This window comes from Mus caroli, chromosome 9, assembly GCF_900094665.2.
Source record: "Mus caroli chromosome 9, CAROLI_EIJ_v1.1, whole genome shotgun sequence".
NCBI classification, from domain to species: Eukaryota; Metazoa; Chordata; class Mammalia; order Rodentia; family Muridae; genus Mus; species Mus caroli.
In genome coordinates, this window is record NC_034578.1 from 54,911,425 (window position 1) to 54,928,724 (window position 17,300).

Consider the following 17,300-nt stretch of genomic DNA (forward strand, 5'->3'; position numbering starts at 1 on the left):
ACCTTTCTCCTCCCATCCTTATCTCCACCCAGAACCAGAGCTCTAATGGATAGTTTTCAGAGTCCAGCCTTACTGTGGTAGGAATGAACTTCTACAGAACGCCTTAGAGCAGCAGTTCTCAACCTGTTGTTCGTGACCCAATTGGGGGTGGGGTCAAATGACTCTTTCATAGGAGTCGCATATCAGATATTCTCCATACCAGATGTTTACATTACAGCTCATTAACTAGCAAAATTACAGACATGAAATAGCAACAGTGCCGGGCGTGGTGGCGCACGCCTTTAATCCCAGCACCCGGGAGGCAGAGGCAGGCGGATTTCTGAGTTCGAGGCCAGCCTGGTCTACAGAGTGAGTTCCAGGACAGCCAGGACTATACAGAGAAACCCTGTCTCGAAAAAACAAAACAAAACAAGAAATAGCAACAAAATGATTTTATGGTTGGGGGTCACCACAATAACCATAAGAAACTGTATTAAAGGATGCAGCATTGGGTGCCTTGGAACACCCATAGGACGAGTCAGAGGTGTGGGGATGCAGGCATCATTCATATGAAAATGGAGGCCATCAGGCTGTCAAAGCTGGAACTCTNGGCTATCTGGAAAACACCCTAGGAGCAAGCAGGGAATGGGTCAGGGTGGAACGTGGAGAGCAACAGCAGTTCAGTCAACCACAGGGAACAACTGACCTCCAAGATGGCCATAAGGTCAGGGACCAAAGGCTCAGAATGAGAGCTGGGGAATGAGAGAAGGTAAGGATGTTTCTTATCTGCTACTCCAGTAACCTGCTGCCCAACCCTGAAACTCCAGGGGCTGAAGACCGAGATAATACCTCGGGTCAGCCAGTCTCACAGGACACTGGAGTTCTGGCCTTTTGCTGATCATACTCAATGTGCATGGCCAGGGGCTTCTCTGCTTCCCTTTGGGGGTGAGGGGGTTGGTCAGAGGCAACAGGGATGCTCAGAATAGAGCCACCCAGAGAACTTGTTAACACTACAGGCCCTGCTCCAGAAAGCCTAATTCTAGAGACCTTCCCAAGCTTGAGATGCCAGTGCTCCACTGGATGTCCCTTGGAAGGGCTAGGTGCAGGGAGGGTCAGGAGGCCTGATAAACAAAGAACCAACTCTGAAGGATCAGTGTGTGGAAACAGGTATGGACGGAGCGACAGTTCCTAGCTCTCTGGTGCTGCAAGGCCCCTTTGGAACAAAAGTACTTTAAGAAAAATAAAAGTGAACACAGTTGGCCTCTGGTCAGTTGGGGCCGAGAGGACTCAAATTCACGAGGGCATTTTGGTTCGAAAGGCACTTTGAGTGCTCATGGCGCTGCTGGTATATCGGTCAGTGCCACCCTAAAGTAATATTTGTGGATCATCAGCAGGTCACTTACATGAATCGAACATCCAGGAAGAGCTGTAAGGCCACCTGTGGTGGTGGTTGGTGGCAACTGGGGCCCTTGAGAGCTCAGAGGCCACTCCTTCTTTATGCAAGCCTTCCTGGTTCTGGCTTCTAGAAGGGAGGTCTAGGTCTGGGGTGCCTCTGGTGTCTGCTGCAGAAATTTTAGAGAAAGTAAGTTTGGTCATAGAGAAAGGACACCTGTTCTGAACTAAATGGCCAGGACCTGGGAATGTACTGGAGGGTGGGGACCGGCTCAGGGATGCCCCTCCCTCTGTGCCGAGCTGCTAGGCCAGGCATCCCTTACTTTCAGCTTTGCCAGAGAGAGAAGCAGGATTGCCTTCTGCCCCAGCAGGGGCATAGCCTTCCAACAGTCCTTCCATGTGGGTGCTCAGAGCCTGCAGAAATTGGGCAACTTGGGACGATGACGACGAGGTGGTCTGCAGGCTCAGATAGCGGACATACTTCTTCAAGCCTTCTTGCCTGTTGGTGCGGTATGCATTCAGCAACTCTACAAAGCTCACATTGTGGAGGGCCAAGAGGCGGGCCTCAGACTGCGGCAGGACGCTGGCCTGAATTAGGGGCTGCAGGGAAGCAAAACACTGCAAGCTACTGAAGGAGTAGATATGCTGGGCCAGCGGCAGTCCTGGGGAGACCTCAAGGAGGCAGCACAGGTCCCTCATGGCCAGCACAGAAGCCAGAGCGCTGCGTTCGCTCATGTTTCTCGCCAGGTAGGTCTTGGCTAGGTTCCCAAGTTTGAAGCTGCTAGCGCCGGGTATGCGTTCCCGGATGAGGGGCAGCACGGCCAAGAAACCTGAGATGGTGTCCTGGAATTCCCACAGCTTATTAATATCACTCAGGGTCTGGAAGAAGATGGGGAGTCCGGGCCCCCACAGCCTTGGACACGCCAAGATGGGACGGTGCATGGTGGTGAGGAAGTTGAGGAAGTGCAGTAGCCCCGCCTCCAGGGAGACAGCCTTGGAGTAGACACTGTAGGCCTCGGGCTGGATGAGCACACGGAACTTGCTTTCCCGGTTCACCGCTGCCAGCTGGCTAATTTTCTGGGCTAGGCAGGAAAGAAGGTCAGGGTGAGGTTCAGGGTTCAGGAGGCACTGGGTTGAGTGCAAGGGATCGGGCTGCTGACCCACTGTCTAGAAATCCCACTTTGAAGCCTGCTGGCAGGAACCAAGTATCTTCCATATGTAGTTCTTGCCTGGCTCCGATAGGGGGCGGGGATGGTTCACCCGTCCGGAAGCTGGCTCTTCCTATCCCTCCTGCCCTGCAGTTTGCCCAACCCTTAGAATTCTGCCCATTTTGTATTTTCTCAGCCTCCACCTACAACAGAGACCCCAGCATGTTTCTTATCCGCCTTCTATTCTGTTCCTACCTCCAACCCCATCAGTCCCTGCTGGATCAGAGCTCTGGGCTACAACCCTTAAGAGCATTGCCCCAGACTCCTCCTGAAGCCCAAATGGCTTTTTGTGTGTGTGTGTGCTATGGAAATACCTGATGATTCTGGCTGGCTGGGCTAGCCTCAATACAGGGCCCATAACTATTGGATAGAGTAAAGGGTCAGAGCTGAGGGGCCAGGGCAAGGATGACAGAGAGGAAGACTAGGGGCTTCCAGGACAAGGAGTCGCAACTCTCTGTAACCTGGGTTCTGCAGGTCTCCTCATGTATCTGGGCCCTGTTCTAGGAAATGTGTGGTCATAGCCAAAGGTCAAGAGTAGATTACTGCCAGTCAGTGGTAGCACACACCTTTAATCCCAGCACTTGGGAGGCAGAGGCAGGCGGATTTCTGAGTTTGAGGCCAGCCTGGTCTACAGAGTGAGTTCCAGGACAGCCCAGGATACACAGAGAAAACCTGTCTCTAAAAAGTCAACTATGGCCTATACACTGTTCCTAGTCTCTCCACAGAGGTTTTGTCAGAAGTGAATCTGTGGAGTTACACTTCTCCCTCTCATGTCCTGGTTCCACTCCAGGCAGATATGGCAGCACTTGGTATCTCAGGTGTGTCAGAGTCCTCTGTCCACCTGGTTGTCATGGCTGGTTAGAGACTGGCAGGAGCCTTAGAGGTGGCTCTATCTGCATTTTCCCTGGGAACTCAGAGACTAAGCTAAAAAGAGGTAGGTCTTGGGAAACCCACTTTCATTGTCAATCTTGAGGTCAAAGAAAACCAGGGTCCTGTCTTCTAAGTGGGGTTCGGCGAGGCTCTCATCCAAGGCCTTGAGGGAATTGGGGCCCTCCAGCTGCAGGCTGCTGGACTCACTGCCGCTATCGTCCAACTCGTGGGAGGACTGCAACACAAAGAAGCCAACAGGTCAGGAGTTCAGAGGCCTTGAAGGTCCAAGGCGAGGTGAGTCTGTGCTCTGGAGCAAGTGTGCGCACAGGAAACTGTAGGGATGATACCCGCCTGCACAGTAAGAGCCTCTCTGTGCGCAGGAGAGGGTGGAGTAGTGGGGACGCACAAATGTGTATGCAGGTGTGAACCAAATGCGTCTCATGTAAGGGTTACACACATGAGCCAGGGCTGTGGCTTCTGGAGAACACCTCTGGCTGCAGAGAGAGTTAATATGCCTGCTGCCCTAGTTGTTGTCTTTGTTAACTTGACACAAGCTAGAGTCATCTGAGATGGGGAAGCTACAATGTGGGGAGAATGCCTCCCTTCGTAAGTAGCGATTGATATGGAGGGGCAAAGCCCACTGAGAGCGGTGTCATCCCTGGGCACATGGTCCTTGGGTGTATAAGAGATCAGGCTGAGCTAGCCAAGAGGAGCAGCAGCCAGTAAAAAGCACTCTTCCACAGATTCTGAGTCAGTGCCTGTCTTTGGTTCCTGTCACGACTTCCCTGGATGATGGACTACAAGCTGTGACTTGAAATAAGTACCTTTGGCCGTGGCGGTTATCACCCACCCTTCTAAAACGCTTGCTTTCCACAAACCTTCAGCCAAGAGGAGTTGTGGTGCTCACTAGAAAGCGAACCAGGGCTGGGCTCTCCTAGAGGAAGTTGCTTTTCATTCAACTTATATTTTGTAGTCCTGCATCAGGCACCCCAACTTCCTCCCAGCCCGCCTTACACCCAGACACCCCACATTGCTTCGTCATCCCTGTGAGAGCCTTTCTGGAGGCATCTTCCTAGTTGCGAGCTGAGAGCAGTAGACTGTTCTCTTCCCCACGGAAAAATTACGTCATTTTCTGGAGTGGCCTCCAGAGTTTGCACTCTTGCTCTGGGTTTCTGTCTTTAGACTCCCAGTGTCTATCCTCACACTTAGACTGGTAGGCAGAGCTGAGCCACCCTGGCTATGCCCTTCTCTGGTCTGGATTCACCCTCTCCAGATGCTAAAGAGCTGCCTCACTGGCCCAGTCAATTCTTCTATGCACGAACTGCCTCTTCCTAGGTCTTCCTTCTGACCTCAAGCATTACACCAAAAGCCCCTTTGTGGCCCCAGGTGCGCCCACCTGACTCTTTCCTCCTGACGATGTCCCTTCAGGCCTTGAAGGCAGTCTTCAGAGCAGAACACCTGGAGCGCCCCACAGCTCTGCCTTCTGCTTACTGCCTTCATCTTCATGCCACATCACTTATGGTAGGAAACCTCATTTCTCGATCTGCCTTCTCTGAGGGAACCTGTAGGTGTCTCACTAACAGGATGCCCCCCTTTCCTTCCTCTGAGCTATGGCTGGAGGAAAGGCAGGATCTGTCTTTTAGCCTAGGCACAGCCCCCCACACTCCCCCAAACCCCCAGGAATTGCCATGCACTAATGGCAGAGGCTGGTCTCACTGGCACACCATGTACTTGAGCTAGCACAGGGTGGCTAAAAACTCCTTATTCGCCTCTTCTCTTAAATCTCAAACCAGCTTGGCTTAAATGGACCATTTAAGCAAGACATCTCTAAAGACAAGGGTCTATAGGAAGGGAACACACAGTACCTGGACCAGCATCTCTCCCTCCTAGCTCAGCAAGGGAGTCTCTGGGCACATCAGAAGCCCTCACTCCTCCATCTTATTCCAAATATCAGAATAGCTGAGTGTGTAGGGAGGGAGGGAGGGGGGGGAGCTCCGGAGGGAAGAAAGGAGGGAGAGAGATGGAAAAAAAATCAAGAAACTTGCTTGTGGGGGAAAGAGAAGTGGAGGCAGGAGAGAATAGGGCTGAGAAAAGAGAGTTCTCATGCAGGCAGGGGTAAGACCAACAGAGAGAAGGCCAAAGAATTAAACAACAACAACACCTCCTCTGGAGTGAGATGATGAGAGACCAAGGACTGGGATGGGAGACTTAAGCTCTCTTCCCTTCCCTGTTCTCCGATGGAGGTGAGAGCCAGTCTTTCTTGTCCTTTCTGTATCACACCCACTAACTTAAATGTCACTCCCTTCCAAATAAAGGAACATTCCTCTCTTACATACACTGAATGCCTCCGTTCAGCAATGCCTGACTTTGGCTAGGCCTTAGTAGCATAGGAAGTCCAGGCAGTTCATGGGACATAGAATCTGTGGAGGTGGGATCCAGCAATGTGCAGTTGCTTAAAGTCCTCGGTGCACAGCCAGGCCTGAGAACCTCCGGTCTACACGGGCATTCATGCCTTGTTTGACGATAAGCTGAAGAGACAAAAGTCAACTCCTTTTGGGAAGCCAGTGTTTAGCTTGGGGAGCCATCTAGAATCTTCCATTGACGCTCAGCAAAAGTCGAGATCCTGAAGAACTTTCTCACGCCTAAGCTTCAGCTATAGCTGGGCTCAGTTTAGTGAGACACATGTGTCTCTGGGGTTCACAGACACAAACTCCTAACTCCTAGCTCCAAGGCTCTTAAAGGCCTTGGAGACAAGGCACAGATATTAGCAAACTAGGTCATGTAATTAGCTGCTAGGACCCTTGTGCCTGCGGCTCCAGCCCTTCTGCAGGCAGCTCTGCTCTTACACACACAGTTCCCACATTCTCAGCCAAGCACCTGCCTCTCACATCAGTACCATGGTGGCATCTCTGCACCAGCTGTTGCTCATGAGCCTCCCTTCCTCTGCCAGTCATCCTTGCTGGGTCTGCCACAGGCTGCCCCGGTTCCTGCTTGCTCTGATACTGTCAAGGTCTCTAGTCATCTGTCACAAAAAATGGGTGAGAATACCTATCTCTTCTGCTGAAGACCCTTCAAACAGTGGCCTTGGCTAGGTGCAGGGCCCCACCCATCTTTCCAGGGCTTAAGCACAGCTTTCCTCCCATGGACTCTACAAGAGACTAGAACCTGACTTCTCTCCACATCTGAGACCCGGCTGCCTCGTCCAGCAAGATGAGCTCTTCTGAAACATTCCTCCTTGCATGGTCTCTCCCCTGGAACAGGGAAGTCTTGTAATGGACATAAATGCAGGCCATGCTAAGGCCTGCCTACCCCTACTGTCTCATTTGAAAAAGATGGCACTTCAGCAGGCCAATACTTATAGAACAGCCCCTCATTATAAAGTAAAACAAAGGCCCTACAGAAAGGAGATAGGGAAGATAGGGATGGGTACCCTGAAGTACTATCTGTCCCTCCAAACTGCAAAGTGCAAATTTGTATTTGTAAATACACACACATATATATGTAAATATATACAGTATATATTTTATGTAAATACACACACATATGTATGTGTGTGTGTATATGTATATATATATATATATATATATATATAAAAGCAATGGACTCTTCTGCCCCCCAGGCTTGCTCTGCACACTGAGCAATGATCACCTTTTCCTAACCTGAATTGTGTATCTCCCTCCTCCCTTGGTGATCCTGATAACCCACGAATGATTGGATCTCACTGTCCTCTCCCCACCTGCTATAGTGCTTGTGACATCTCCTGAGCTCAACCATGTACAATGCCCGGGGAAACCTCTGGAATACTTTTCTCCACTGTTCCTTCCTAGGTTTCCAGTTCCATCCGGGCCAGTAGCTTGAACGTTATCAAAGATGATGAGACAGAAAGTAATGTCCAGCTAACAGAAGAATATAGGCAACAACGGAAAGGCAAGGACCAAATTTTGGCTACAGGTGAGAAACAGTTACAAGAGGTACCCTGCCCTCAGCAATGCACCTCTGCAGAGGGTAGAGTGGTAATCCAGGGGGAGGGACAGAGAGAATGTGCACAGTACACACGGGGCTTTAGGCAAAGCTGCCGGTACGCCCTGGCATTCTGGTCTAGCAGGCAGGAACAACAACTAGTCAGAGCAGGCTGCCCTAACCCAGAGACTGTACCCAGTACAGGGGAAAGGAAGCCAGAATAACAACCTTTACAAGAGCAAGGAGACCTGGAACGAAGCACCCAGAAATGCAAAGAGAGATGGACTTCTGGGAGAGGCTGACCCAGTCAGGAATGCTAGGGACTATCTAGGACCACGGTGCTGAGAGGCCTGGAGCTTCCCTCGTGCCAACGAACGGGTAGAGGGTGTAGGCATGGTGTGGAGATGCAGAAAGTAGGATGAGAAGCATAGGCCAAGGGGGAAGCAGGAGATAGTGAGCCTCCTCACAGGGTGGGGGCAGGGAAGCAGGGGAGCAGGACTCAGGTGTGGGTCTTAGAGGAAGACAGACTTCCCCTCCAACCAGGCAGAAGTGGCAGATGAAGGGAAGTGCCAACAGCAGACAAATCTGTAATTAGGTAGCAGATGCTGACAATTCCCACACCGCCAAAAGGGCTTCTGTTTCTTCCCAGGAGCAGAAGGTATAGTCAACAGGCTAGGGGGAGGGTCAGGATGAAGCTCAGAGAAGTGTCCCTGAGGAGCCAAATGAGAACTGGAGGGCATGACCAGAAGTCCTTAGTTCTTTGCCTTCCTTTGTGGCTTTTCTCTAACATGTCTCCAGGGGGCAGCAGAGAGTCAACGGGGCCCCGGGAATCTTCCTGTGGTTGTTTCTGCCAGCAGAGCTCCTCCATGAGATAATGATTGAAAAAGGGAGAGCTGGTAGGAGGTGACAGATTTGAGAGCTCACGGAACATGAGGCTGTGGTCTGAGTCAGAGCAGTCAGTCCATTTAGAGATGGTGTCGAGGCACGAAGTGTGGCCATGCTGTTGGTTGCCAGCTGAAGTGACTAACAGGCTGAAGATCCTTGAGTTGTCAAGGAGTGGAGGTCAGATGGTGGGGGTTGAAATCAACCAGAAAGAAAGCAAGACATGAAGGGGAAGAAGAAATCTAGGGGTAGGGTGGGGCAGATGGTCCTATCTTTGCTCCATGAGAGGGGAGGTGGGGAGATGTCTGAGACAAACTGGGGAGATAGGGTTGCACTCTAAGAGCTGGACCTCAAAGCCACCAGTGATGGAATATATTATAGTAGAGGCCTTGCCCTGCTTTCCACTTTGGATGCTCACAGTGTGGAGGGAAGAAAGCTAAACGGCACCACAGGGAAGATCCTGCACGGGATCTGATGGCCATGGGGAAAAGGGTTATGTGGAAGTATTTATTGAAACAAAAAAAAAAAAAAAAAAAAAAAGCCGGGCGTGGTGGCACACGCCTTTAATCCCAGCACTCGGGAGGCAGAGGCAGGCGGATTTCTGAGTTTGAGAAAGTGAGTCTGGTCTACAAAGTGAGTTCCAGGACAGCCAGGGCTATACAGAGAAACCCTGTCTCGAAAAACCAAAAAAGAAGTATTTATTGAGTAGTCATACCTGTCAGGCTTTGGGATGGACAGAATCTCTGCATTCATGGGCAGGGATATCTGGCCATAAGACTGCAAAGTGAGATGGGGTGGCAAGCAGCCATGGAAGAGGAAAGAAGTCAGGTTCTCAGATGCCGGTCTGATAGAGGACCCAGGCCTGGACTGGTAAAGATGTGGCTTCTTGGTGGTGCTAATGAAATTTCAAAGACTTCAAGGAGGGCCTTGAACTTGGAGATTCCCCCATGGGGCTCTGTTAGAATCTCTGGGGTGGGGGACCTGAATCCTGAGCACCACCCATGGAAGAAGCATTGGACTGAGAAGCCATGGAGAAGCCACTGGTGAAACCTGAGGGAGCCCTGGAGGGAGTGTCCAAGGGAGTGGAAGGTTCTGGGCATGCAGCAGAGTGTGCTGATGGCCCTCTCTCTCTGTGTGCGCATCCGCAGATGCCTGGGAAGCCCTGTGGTGGCCAGAGTGGTGGCCTGAGCTATAGGAGGAGGCCTATGTCGAGGTACAGTACCCCTGGAGGACAGGCTACCAGGGTGTTGAAGGCAGGTGGCTCTCCTTGCTTTGTGTGAGAAAATGCAGATCTGAGAGAGGACAGCAGCATACTTCTGGCAAGTGGAAGGCTGACTAGAAGACTAGACTTAGAGTCAGAGCTTGCTCAGTGGGATGATGGGAAGACTCGGTGGGTGGCAGGCCCTTGGTGTAGACTGCTGGTCCTGCTGGGGTGGGAGGTCCAACATAGGTGGGAGGTTCTTCAGGTAGTCAGCAGGGAGGTGTGTGCTGGTAATAAGGGTTCCGTACAGGCTCTGTACACTCTGCAATATGGAATCTCGGACTTCGAGCTTGGAGACCATAGAGACCTCCAGTCTAACCTCTTACTCTCCTTCCTCATGCTTTGCTTTCTCTGGACACGTAACAACCTAGTCTCTGATGACATGCCTCCAGGTACAGAAGAGTCATGGGTTTCATTATCAGATGCCTTCAAAGAAGGTTTCCAACATGAACTAAAATCTTGCAGAGGGCTTCTCAGGTGGTTTGAATGAGAACAATCCCCATAAGGTCATATGTTTGAATCCTTTGACCCCAGTTAGTGGAACTGTTTGAGAAGGATTAGGAGGCGTGGCCTTATTGGAGTAGGTGGGTCACTGGGAGTGGACTTTGAGGTTTCAAACGTCTATGTCATTCCCACTTAGCCATCTCTCTCTGTAACTTGTGTTTGTGGACCAGATGTGAGTTGTCGGCTCTGGCTGCAACACCATGCCCACTGCCTGCTGCCAAGCTCCTGCCATGATGATTATGGACTGACCCTCTGAAACTACAAACCCAAATAAGCTCTTTCTACCCTAAGATGCCTTTGCATTGGTGTCTCTCCCCAGCAACAAAAAAGTAAGACATCTCTTGTCCACTATTTGTCACCCATGGGCACACTCTACCTATCACCAACCTTCATCGACTGACTTTGTTGTTGTTTTTCGTCAGAATCTTCTACATAGCCCTGGCTGTCCTGGAACTCACTCTTTAGACCAGGCTGGCCTTGAACTCACAGAGATCCATATCCTCCTCTGCCTCCAAGTGTGGGAATTAAAGGTGTGTGTCACCACAATGCCCGGCTCACTGATTAACCAGGGAATGAACTCTTGTCTACCTTTCCTCATGAGTGCTTAGCAGATAGAAAATACACAAGGAAGCTCTAGAGAAGCTTTCAGATCTAGAAGATATTACAGAGGATGGCCATGGCCTGGAGAAAGCAGCCTAGCAAGCACTGTAGAGGTGTTCTTGCCTGATGCAGAAAGAGGGTCAGAACGCAACAAGCATGTAGCTAGTGCCTGCAGACTGTCCTTGGTATGACTTAGGCTTTATTGCCTGGCTGGAAAATTTCCCAAGGTGCCAGGTGAGCCTGAGAGTCACCTGCTGTGGCTGTGGCCTTTGGGACCTTGAACAAGGGGAGGCAGAAGTCCTAGGCTGAAGTCCGTGTTACTCACCAGATTCTCGGTGTCTGAGTCCTCTGAGCTGCTGATCACCACGACTCGCTCCTCTGAAAAGGAGAGGGGGTGGCAGCATTAAATCCTTCCTGGAATGTCCACTGGCTGGGGTGAGACATCCAGGAGAATCCTTGTCCAATGGGCGAGGGATAACAGATGCCCTGTCCTGTGTGTGCTAGGAGGAGATGGAGTGTTTATGTCCCCAGAGCACAGGGATTGGCACTAGCAGTTTTGGAGGGAAGGAGGCAGGGCTAAGGCATAGCCCCTCCGGTGTCCCACACTGGAATCATAGCAAGCACAGGGTAAACTACCAGTGCCATATTCAATGGCTGCTCAGAGCAGCTTGGGCATGGGAGTCCTGGTGGCTCTGAGTGCCCAGGTGGGATCAGAATGTGGAGGTGGGGCCTGGGGTGTTTCAGATATCTGAGGGCATGACAGTCTTACACAAGTGTTCCCCGCCTAATCCTCCTACCTGTTTCCCCTGTGTCACCGGTAACATGATTGTTGTTGGGCAGGAGGATCTCTTTTTCAGGGACAGTGCTCTCAGGGCTGGAAGTCCCATCCAGATGTGGAGGGGAGGTGGCCTTGGAAGTGCCGGGCCAGGGCTGCTCGGGGAGGCTTGTGGCCAACCTGCCCTCATTCTCCTCTATGGACTCCATCTTGAAGATCTTCCTGGAGCAATCTTCGTGGGAGCACTTCCTCTTCATGGATCCGACTGTCTGAGAAGCCTCCTGAAGAGTGGGAAGTTAGAGAGGTGACTGGGGTGCCTCTGGTGGTGCTGGGCTGAGACACTGAGCTGAGTGACAGGGGGTTTGTGGCATGTTTTCGCTCTCCTTCTTTTGGCCATGCTGAGCATGTCTCTGCAAACAGGAGGCTCTCTCAGGTCGCCATGCGCACTGGTCATGGCCACTGACCAACAGTCTCGGTTGATCTCATAGCTTTCCTGTCTCAGCATCCCAGCTGGGCTGAGAGTAGCTCAAGGTTATTTTGAGCTTCCATGGGGAGCATCTGAGAGCAATGGAGAATACGGAGCAAATAAAGACCCGAGAAAGGCCCAGATTCTTCTCCAATTTCACCTCACTGTTGGCTGGAGTCTAAGCCTTTTAGATTGAATAGGGGGCTTACCTCTCTGTAGGTGGGGCCTTGCATAGAGAAGGCATATACTGGTACAGGGTGTGCTCCAGGCACTGTTTTTACCATAGCCACAGGTTGGGTCTTAGACAGCTCTAGGGCCTGAGCCTGTACCCTCTGCACTTCTTTGGGCTGTAAAAGCAGGTAACAGAAAAGTTAGAAATGCAATGACCCTGGGCCTACAACCTGCCTCAGGTGTAAGCTTGGTCCCAATCAAAGAGCTCACTGGGACACGTAATTTCTCCCCCAAAAGTCTCCATGATGTCACCTTGGGCTACTGGTACCCAGGCACTGCTTCAATCTGTGTGTGTCCTGACAGGGCAGGACGACACCTCAGGGACCATGGCCCATGCTCAGAATATGCTTGACAACCAGCCTAGCTTGCCTGCCTCTAGAGACAGGATGCTTGTTGCTGAAAGCAACACTTCCCTCGGCAGCGACAGAGTTGCAGCAGTCGGGAACTCAGAGGAGTATGCCTTACCCTCTTAAACTCTAGTAGCTACTGCACGAGTTGGAATTACTTAAAACTCACTGGGCCTCAGTCTCCCTCCATAAAATGGAATAATGACACTTGCCGAACGCCATCAACATGTCTCGAGGAGTATCTAGTACCCAGTAGTGAGCGTGATGAGGATGGCTAATGAATATAATACTAGTTTGATTACTATTCCATGTCCGACTTGGTGTTCAGGGTCCTGCTAAATGAAGCAGGAACAACTCCTCAAATAGTGAAAAGGGAGCTCGAGAGATGGCTGCTCTGGGCTGGCGAGATGGCTCAGCGGGTAAGAGCACTGACTGCTCTTCCAAAGGTCCTGAGTTCAAATCCCAGCAACCACATGGTGGCTCACAACCATCTGTAATGAGATCTGATGCCCTCTTCTGGTGTGTCTGAAGACAGCTACAGTGTACTTACATATAATAAATAAATAAATCTTTAAAAAAAGAGAGAGAGATGGCTGCTCTTACAAAGGTTCAGTTGTTCAGTTCCCAGAACCCACACAACAGCTCATAACCATCTGTAACCCCAGGTTTAGGGGATCTGACACCCTCTTCTGACCTCTGCAGGTATACTGTACACATATGGTACACTCACACTCAAGTAAAACATTCATATACATAAAATAAGTGAATAAATCTCTTTGAATGGAAGAATCACCACATGGCTTACCAATTCTATACTCCTAGGTACTACCTCAAAAGCACCGAAGGTAGATATTCAACTGCAAATTATGCATGGGGCTGGGCAGGAAGCCCAGTGGTTAGGCACCTGCCTGCCATGTTCCAAGCCCCATATACTCAATCCTCAGAGCAGGAGCAGGAAATTTCACCATTTTATCTTTGCCTTTATGCCTCTGCAGTTGCTGGCGTATGAAAGGCTCTTGTTCTACTTAGGCCAGGAACTCCCTGCCGGCACGGCTGGGTGCCTCTGCCTCTGTTCCCTCAATACAACACTCACGAGCATTGAAGAAGCAGGAGACAGTAAGGTGGGGGACGGGGCAGTGCTGTGTCAGCCCGAGCTGCCTCTCCTGTCAGCACTGGCTATGCAGCTTTAGTTTAGCCTCACAGGACCTTGGCTCCCACACACTGCTACCCACGTCTTTCCTGAGTCCTAGCCTCAGCCCCCAGGTGACAACCACAGTAAAAATGAGGAACTTTTATGGAAAAAGACCCTGCCCACGTTAAACTTCCTCACATCTGAGCCCTGCAAGAGGCTTTAGACTCAAGGTTCCCTTGTAGCTCTAAACTTCTCAAAAGTCCTGACTCCCCCATGAAGCCTTTCCCCACTGCTGTAACCCACAGCATGGCTTTTCCATGGCTTGCTCCAAGGCAAAGCTAGAAAAGTTTAATACCCTTGCTGCCCACCAGAAGATCTGCCTGGTCCTGGGCCCACATCTTGACGTGCAGTCACACGTAACAGAGTGACCAAGCTGGGGAGGGAAAGATGCCAGGCGCAGAAAGGAACTGAGAGAGCTTATCCTGTTGCAGGGGAGCCATGCCTATGAGTGTGGATGAAGGAGAATGAAAAGGATGCCCCTGTGTTTCTCCTCTGAGAAGTGCTCAGTCAGAGCAATCAAAACAGGAACCAATGCACTTCCTGTTCCCAAAGGCCTGGGTATGAAAGCTGCTGAGCTAAGGATACAGCAGAAGTAATGCCAGCATGAGATTATCTAAGGGCGTTTTCCAACCCTAAGAAACTAGTTTATTAGGTATATGATGGCCCTGGAATCTGTGGGGTTGAGCTCTGACTCTTAGTGTTAAGTCCAAGAATCATGTGCATGGGAGTGGAGATCCACCTATGCCAGCCCCAGAAAACAGCTCAGGTAGTCCGTGTGAGCATCAGGTACATCCTGTGTCACATCCAACAGGGCCACTGTTTATACTCTTTACATTCACCGCCTGCCCACCCCTGGGTCTGACCCCTCCTGAACTGGCTAGTGGCCCATCAAGAGCTAGTGGGGCATTAGGAACCTTGCACCAGACAGCCAACCCTTCCTTGACCCTCTCCTCTTGCGAGCTCCAGCCCAGTCACCTGCTGTCCTCTTTCAGGCACTCTCCCTCCATCAGGACATCAAAACTCCCAGGCATTTACCTGCTGTGCCCTGCCACCTCTCCTCCCACATCAAACCCATCTCACCTGCTCAAGGTCAATCGAGTCCTCAGGCGTGCTAGCTGTCACTGGGTGAGTGCTGGCTGCCTCTGGTTGATTGCTGGCTGCCTCTGGGCTGGCTCTCGTAGCTACAGCTGCATCTGGGAGGAAAACAAAACATAGAGAACACAAGAGCACTCTACTAAGAACTCTTAGCTGGGACAGTGACAGGGAGGAGGTCCTTGATGCTTTTCTTGGCTATTTATTATTGAGCACACCTCCAAGAGGGGCTGGAATTGACTGCTGAAGGCATGAACCCAAATAGAATGGGGGGGGGGGGGGGGGGGGCGGGGCGGCAGTAGCACTGGGTTCTACCTTTGGCTCTAAACCCCAAATGCACATCTTTGCATCTCTGGGGAATCATTCACTGCCTACATAGAGAAGACAGAAGTCCATCTCCATTCTAGGACCATATCTTTATAAGCCCATGGCTCATGTGGTCCAGTGGGGGAGCCCTCCTATCCTTGGAACCTTCCTAGAGCCAAAAGGGGCACCCCTCAACAGCTGCTCAGAAATGAAGTCCCAGCTTAAAGATTTAAACAAAAACTCTGAAGGTATAAATGTGCACTCATGGTCTTTGTCTGGAAAGCCACTTGATGCCACCCACTCATTCGGGACACAACTCCTGGATTTTGATTCAGAGCCAAGCATGTCTCTAGATATGCGATGTGGCCCAGGATCCTCTTCCAGTTGGGCAAGACAGAACTTGTGGTCAGGAACTGGCCCGCCACTTCTGTACATCATAAAAGCCCAGTAAAGGAGGCTGTAGGACCTAGAGGCTGGCACAGGGCTGCTTTCTTCTAGGGGACGCTTCCTTTCAGTGTCTGACCAAATACCTCACAGCTAGGTTTTCTGAGCTTCCTCCTCTCCTAACTCTACAGACTGGCTGAGTTCTCTTTTCCTGGGCATAGAAAGCTGATGCTAAGAGTGGGCTGCAATGATACCACATCTGGTTCTCAGCTTCTCAGTTTCCACCTGTTCCCCAAGGCTCACAAAGTCACATCTACTCCATAGTCTTATAAGTTTGCAAAGTGCCTCCTCCAGGTGCCTGCCACACCAGATCAGCATACCCTCTTATTCTGTCCCCTGGGTCCTCAGACCTGACACTTTCATCTATCAAACAGAGATCATCTTTTCAGCTTTGCCTTCTCCTTGGGGGCAGCAGTGAAGCATGGAGCCTTTAAATGGCAAACTAGCTGCCTATGAGCATGGCCTCAACGCTTACTTATCCTCTCGGTGATGCAGGAGATGAAGTCCTGCAGGCACAACTTGAACTCCTCGAAACCTCTGGTGAGCAGCTGGACTTTCTGGTTCTGGGGCTCCTCCTGGCGCAAGCTGCAGAGTGCCTTGCGCAGAAAGCAGTGCATATCCAGCACTTCCTGGTCGGAGGCATAGAGCTTCATCCTCTTGACCAGCGCCCCACTAGTGCGGATGCGCTGCAGCACAGCTTCCAGGCAGCTCAGCTGGCCAGCTATTTCCTGGTAGTCGCGCTGGTAGCGGTCATTCACCGCCTCGAGCAGCTCGCGCTCCTGAGCCTGCACGTAGTCTACCACCTGGCGCACGCGTGCGTGGATCTGCTTCTCAATGTCTGCGCGTGCTTGGTCCAGCTGTCCTATGGCTTTGCACATCTGTGTATGGGCACTGTTGAAGGTTCTGCCCTGCTCCTCCAGAGTCCGTGTCATGGTGCCTAGCTCCTCATGCCACTGCTGAATCTCCTCACCAATATTGCAATGGAGATCGCTGTGGTTGCGGTCCAGGTGCGCGCATGAGCAACACAGAGGCTTGGCGCAGCCTCGGCAGTAGATGCTGCAGAGATATAAGGCCAATAGACTGTTTCTCGGTTGTTGCTTTTCCCCATTCAGTATCTACAGAGTTGGTTATAGTACCAGATCTATCCATAAAATACCAGGCAGTACAAAGAGATGGTTCAACAAGTAAAGATGCTCACCGCCAAGTCTGACAACCTGAGTTGGATCTCCAAAACCTATATGATGAAAGGAGACAACAAACGTCTGCAAGCTATCCTCCGAGCTCTACCAGTGTGCCACAGCACATGTGCACCCACACACATACATACATTAAAAAAATATATATATACACGTTAGAAAAAACTACTACAGTAATGATTCCTCCACCGCTGCAGCAATGCAGACACATACAAGAGAGATGACCACTTCTCAACATCCCTTAGCCCCAGCTCTGATCCTACTCTGCCCACTTAGGCCCTGGGTGAGTATGGTGTGGCTTTGTCCACATCCAAACTCTCAAGTACCTGATGGACATGTCACACTGGTCGAATACTTTTATCATTCTCTTTCACAGATGAAGAAGCTAAGACTCACAGCTCAAAAATACGGAGGGCTAATGTTTGATCTTAAAAAATAAAAATCAGGGGCTGGTGAGATGGCTCAGTGGGTAAGAGCACCCGACTGCTCTTCCAAAGGTCAGGAGTTCAAATCCCAGCAACCACATGGTGGCTCACAACCATCCGTAACAAGATCTGACTCCCTCTTCTGGAGTGTCTGAAGACAGCTACAGTGT

The 17,300-nt window shown here is 51.0% G+C and overlaps 1 protein-coding gene across 4 annotated transcripts in view; it reads right to left on the reverse strand.

Moving 5' to 3' along the window:
• Window positions 1-432: 432 nt before the first annotated feature.
• The window catches only part of Pml (promyelocytic leukemia), a 32,471-nt gene continuing 15,603 nt past the window's right edge, over window positions 433-17,300 (reverse strand). The window contains exons 3-11 of one of the 4 annotated variants that reach the window (XM_021172690.1): window positions 15,985-16,565; window positions 14,748-14,860; window positions 12,107-12,244; window positions 11,454-11,712; window positions 10,982-11,034; window positions 3,534-3,684; window positions 1,695-2,453; window positions 1,383-1,541; window positions 433-607 (exon numbers count right to left, since the gene is read on the reverse strand). In XM_021172690.1, the coding sequence (XP_021028349.1) occupies window positions 573-607; window positions 1,383-1,541; window positions 1,695-2,453; window positions 3,534-3,684; window positions 10,982-11,034; window positions 11,454-11,712; window positions 12,107-12,244; window positions 14,748-14,860; window positions 15,985-16,565 (2,248 nt within the window). In that variant the 3' untranslated portion in view covers window positions 433-572. Of the gene's footprint in view, window positions 608-1,382; window positions 1,542-1,694; window positions 2,454-3,533; window positions 3,685-10,981; window positions 11,035-11,453; window positions 11,713-12,106; window positions 12,245-14,747; window positions 14,861-15,984; window positions 16,566-17,300 lie in introns of those variants that run through there. The other 3 variants (XM_021172691.1, XM_029481760.1, XM_021172692.2) reach the window with 3 other exon arrangements.